Source organism: Poecilia reticulata, linkage group LG2 (genome assembly GCF_000633615.1).
Source record: "Poecilia reticulata strain Guanapo linkage group LG2, Guppy_female_1.0+MT, whole genome shotgun sequence".
Classification (NCBI taxonomy): Eukaryota; Metazoa; Chordata; class Actinopteri; order Cyprinodontiformes; family Poeciliidae; genus Poecilia; species Poecilia reticulata.
In genome coordinates this window covers 37,751,464-37,756,345 of record NC_024332.1, presented here as the reverse complement: position 1 = coordinate 37,756,345, position 4,882 = coordinate 37,751,464, and the positions used below count along the sequence as shown (strand labels likewise).

The following is a 4,882-nucleotide window of genomic DNA, read 5'->3' as shown; positions in this document are numbered from 1 at the left end:
AGAAGCTGTGAGACTCTCAAACTCCTCTCAGTCTCTCTCACTGCACTGTCCCTAACAATAACTTGGTCACTTCAACCCCTAACCCCCCCAATGACACTGTATTTGCACTTTACACTCGGACACTTAAAATGTTGCACTGCTAAATTTATCTTCCCATGCTGCTACATTATTCATACTTCATCCATTTTGTACATTCCTATTAATATACATTTCATTTTTCTACTTCTTGTTTTTATATATTTGTAAATATTTTTCCTATTTATAACAATTTGATCTATATGATCTCAGACAAATTAAGCTTGTTGAAATACAAGCTTAATTTGTATTAAGCTTGTATTAAGCTTGTATTAATACAAATAAACAACAATAAACAATAAACACCAATATTGTTGTTTATTGTTTATAAACAACAATAAATAGTTGTTTATTTTTATTTTCTTTTAATCTGATTTCATTACAACAATAAATAGTTGTTTATTTTTATTTTCTTTTAATCTGATTTCATTACAGTTTCATGCAATATCTAACCATGATCATAGGGGAAACTGTTCAGTTCATAAGTCTACAAGGAGGTTTGAACCATCAGTGGTGTGCCACATGCCTCTCCTATGACATACAGTCCTTAGTGATATATAAAGATTAATGAAATCCAATAAAAGATTATTTAAAAAAAAAATTCACTTGGAGTAGTTACGTAATTGACAGCTAAAAGGTTGTTTTGCCATCTCCATCCTGTTATATACATTCAGTCTAAAATATTTCAGCCTAATCAGCAGAAGAATGACGGGTTGAGCAAACACACTGTCCTTCTACTCAACCTTTTCTCTAAAAAGAGAGACTATGACCCAGTCTTTCCTTAACAGATACTACCAGCCCTTCTTTTGTACATTACTTGAATGTCCTGTTCAGTGCAAACATTCAGTATTATAAAGTGCAACTGTGTGAACTCAGCCCCACTGTCCTGACCTCTGGAAACACTGATTACTAGTAGGTGTGGACTGGATTTCTGCGATTTACACACAGAACACAATCATGCAGCCACTGGACTGAACTTTGCCTATAGTATTGCAAGAGTTAACCATCAAGTACAAAGTGAATACATATGATACAAATAATCAAGGATGTAATTTAAGTGAATATGTATGGGACCTCTGTAGAAAAGTCTGTGGCTCTTTCCACATGCATGTAACCTGAGGTGGTTTGTTTGAGAGCCTCTTATTAGACGTATTCCATCTGTTATGAAATTTGGAAATCGGTGCCAAGAGAAATTCAGGCTTCTTCCTGAAATATGCCATGGCGCTGTGGTGTTTGTAGCAAGTTCACATGATGAAATGTGCTGGAAAGTTCCAGCTGCAACTATAAGCACTGCAGGGATGAGAATTTTTTGAAAACCTTATGCAATGTTTTAGTTAGAAAAATATGAGGCTATTGCTGTATGATCGTCATCATTCTGAAGCCAAGTCGGATTAAAGAAGCATGGAGAAAACCACAGAACTGTCAAATGTAGCTGTCAATATACAGATTCTGCCACATGATGGCACCAAACACCAACAAAGCAGAAATTCTCAATTTTTTAAAAATTTTCTCTTTCTTTTTGGTTTAGAACCATTTTGCTGAGCTTTACAAATGCATATAGGGAATAAGCCAAGAAACTCCGTGATGTGAAACCATTTGTTAGGGTCTTTGAGTTTGTACTGCTGGCTGAGGTCCAGCTCATGTGAAAGGTTGAGTCTGATCGTTTTCATGTGCAGTCATACTTATATCAGCAGTTCAGCAAAGACAGATAATGAAATTTGTTAGCTTAAGGATTGTTGTACTTTAGTTATATTAAAGAGTGATAAGACAATGTGTCAAAAGTAACTTTGTGTACTTTAAACCTTTATTCACTCTAATAGGTTATTTGTCAGATTAAATGTGAGTGAGTGATAAATTGACACTTTTATCTTGGCATTATCATATAACTGCAGTTATTGCGCTGGCCTTTGTTCGTCTTATCACTGTTTCTACAATAGATCTGGGTCAGTTAGTAGCGCAGAGTGACAAAGAAGATTTATTAGATATTTACAGATCTGAACACTGACATTGTTTTAATTTTACAGTTTTATACTATGTATTGCATGCTCTACCTTCATGCTTAGTTTGTTTGACTGATTTAACTACTTGATAGTTAAGTATCTGATGCAATAAATAAAATGTTTAAAATACATCATGTCTTCCTGTGTATAGGGTCAGTTATTTTTATTATTATTTTTTGTGTGCCTGCCTGAAGGTCATTTGTTTTTTGATTAATACTTAGTACATATTTTTATGAAAGCTAAAAGACAGATAAGACATTATCTTTCCTAACAGAAATTTATTGTGCAATAAATATTTTTTTTGAGTAAATGAGTGTAAATGTATTACACAGTGGTTATGTACATGTGGTTACATATCAAACTCAAGGACAATAACATAAAATTTGAAAAAAAATGGATATTCAGGGGGGCCACAATCTGTTGACAAAAAACCATCAGCAATGAACACCATAAATGTGGCATTTATGAGAGAGTGGCAAGAGGAAAGGTTTTGCTAAAATGCTTTGTACCAAAAAGCACTTAACATTAACCTGAACTCACAAATCCTATGGTAAAAGCAGCAGTGACAGCAGCATGCTGTGGCAATGAGGTAAGGCAAGGAAGTTGATCAGAGTTGATGGGACAGTAGATGGAGCTCATACAGGGGAAACCATGGAAGTATAAATGCTTGAAACCTTGTAAACTGAAGTTCAGAGACACTCTCAAAACAATCACACAGCTCAACTACTCAGCAAAGAATACAACCCATCACAACTTATACTTGTAAAGTAAAACGCTCAAGAGTTATAATTTTGGATCCTGTGTATAAATCAGTTTATAATTACACACTTGCTGTAAAGGTTTCTGCATGCTGTATATACAGTAACATATAGCCAAGTTAAAAGTAACTTGAAAATAGCATGCTTTTCATTAAGCTCACATTTCGTCATTAACAATGTTCTTAAGCACTTTGAATTGCCTTGTTGCTGAAAATGTGCTATATAAATTACCTTACCGTAATGTTTGATGTGCCGCTCTAATCTACAGTGTCATGTTTTCATCAACTTCAGTGGAAAATCTTCAGAAATAATGGAAATGTAAGTCTGTGTGTAATTACTCCATAGAACGTGTTTCACTTTGCGAAAAAAAAATAACTTTTCAATAATCCATTTATTTACTCTGTATATAGTTCATGTCTGTTGTGTGGTTGTAACCACACGGTGGAGCCAGAATCTAAAAAATGTCATCGGTCCGGTCTTTGTCCGCACCGTGGACAGAGGAAAAAGGCTTTTTACCTACATGCAGTTTGAAACCATTTGCTATATTTTCCTGTATGATCGGAAATGTATCTTCAGTTGTTTCCCAAACGATAAACTTTTACTCACCATCTAAAAAACAATATCACAGTTTAGGGAGATACATTTATAAGCTGAAAACAAAAAAGAATCGAATAAGTTTTATTCCAAATATGAAGAGTTTCCTTAATATCGCCATAAGCCAGTTTTTACGCGCTTCTCAAGCGATTTTGGAAATGCGACATTCTCCATTGACGCTTTCCTAAAATTTTGAAGTTAATCGCGTCTATTCACTTAAAGGGTTAAAGAGAGAGAGGGGAAAAAAGCGATTAACTGTGACATCAAGCCTCTTACTTATGTCTTTAAAAAGGAGAGAGGGAGACTTTCAGAGGTAAATCTTCAGGTACTGAGACTCTGAGCAGATGCGCGCCGACCTTGGAGTCTCCAGGCGCACAGCGCAGGATTTTGCGCACTGGAATCAAGTAGAGCTGAAGGAACGGTCTGCTTGACTGACCGCAGTCTCGTCACCAGCGGTACGGGACTCATTTGGTAGAATTTCACGGCGCACAGAGACAACTTCTTGCTCAAACCGCTCCGGATTAAAAAGGAGAAAACTGTTCGGCGGGATTTGAAACTTAGACAACTAAGTCGCTGTTTGAAGACGCCTCATTAGAGGAAATTCCAGCATCGTGAGAGACGGGGACGTTTAAAGCGGATTGTAGAACTCTTTGCTGGATTGGACAGGAGGGATTCCAGCGCGAGGTATCTGTAAATTTGCAGAACAGTAAGGACAAGTTCTCTTTTTCTTTTTTTTTTCTTTTCAAATGTACGAATAAAACCCTCTATTACTGAGTTTTTTTTTTGTTTTTTTTTTTGTGGTAAATTTCTCCACTTTCGTTGCAGGTGATATCAGCGATGTTTCAGCGGCATGCGCGTCTTCTCCTCTCCAAGCCTTTCAGAGAGGATTTAACCGCCGCTCATCTCGAATAAAACTGACGAGTCGCTGAAGATGAGAGCCCTGCAAACATTATTGTTGCTTTTTCTCCTGCACCAGGTGAGAACTTGGGTGACCGAGTAGTTTATTTCTGTTCTGTCTCTTGCAGTTGCACTTTGAAGCTTAGTCTAGGAAGCCCTCATTGGGTTTAATTACAATTTATTGAAACTGCATCGAATAGATTTTGCTAAATAACATTTAACAACGTCAGACCACAAACCTCCTCTTCAGTTTTAAAAAAATTGAGCTGAATTTTAGTGAACTGCTCAAGTCTCAGCATTTTAGAAAGAACTTAAAAGAAACTAGAGAAAGCTACACACTTGAGTGCCGTGCTTTATAGATACATACTGTCACTTTATTGTAGTTTTTATCACTTGCTACAAAACAAAATATCAGACATTAAAGTAAACTCCCTATACCTCACACTGCCGTTTCTGTAAAAGTAACATATAAATGCTACATATTTATAATTACATTTGTATTTTTTTCCATTTATTCTGTGATTTTTTTAACCATATATATATATATATATATATATA

General features: G+C 35.7%; 1 protein-coding gene across 1 annotated transcript in view; it reads left to right on the top strand.

Moving 5' to 3' along the window:
• The first annotated feature begins 3,559 nt into the window (after positions 1-3,559).
• Positions 3,560-4,882, top strand: part of nxph2a (neurexophilin 2a) — a 26,203-nt gene continuing 24,880 nt past the window's right edge. The window contains exons 1-2 of the mRNA XM_008403017.2: positions 3,560-4,133; positions 4,253-4,403. Coding sequence (XP_008401239.1) covers positions 4,359-4,403 — 45 coding nt within the window. The 5' untranslated portion in view covers positions 3,560-4,133; positions 4,253-4,358. The remainder of the gene's footprint in view (positions 4,134-4,252; positions 4,404-4,882) is intronic.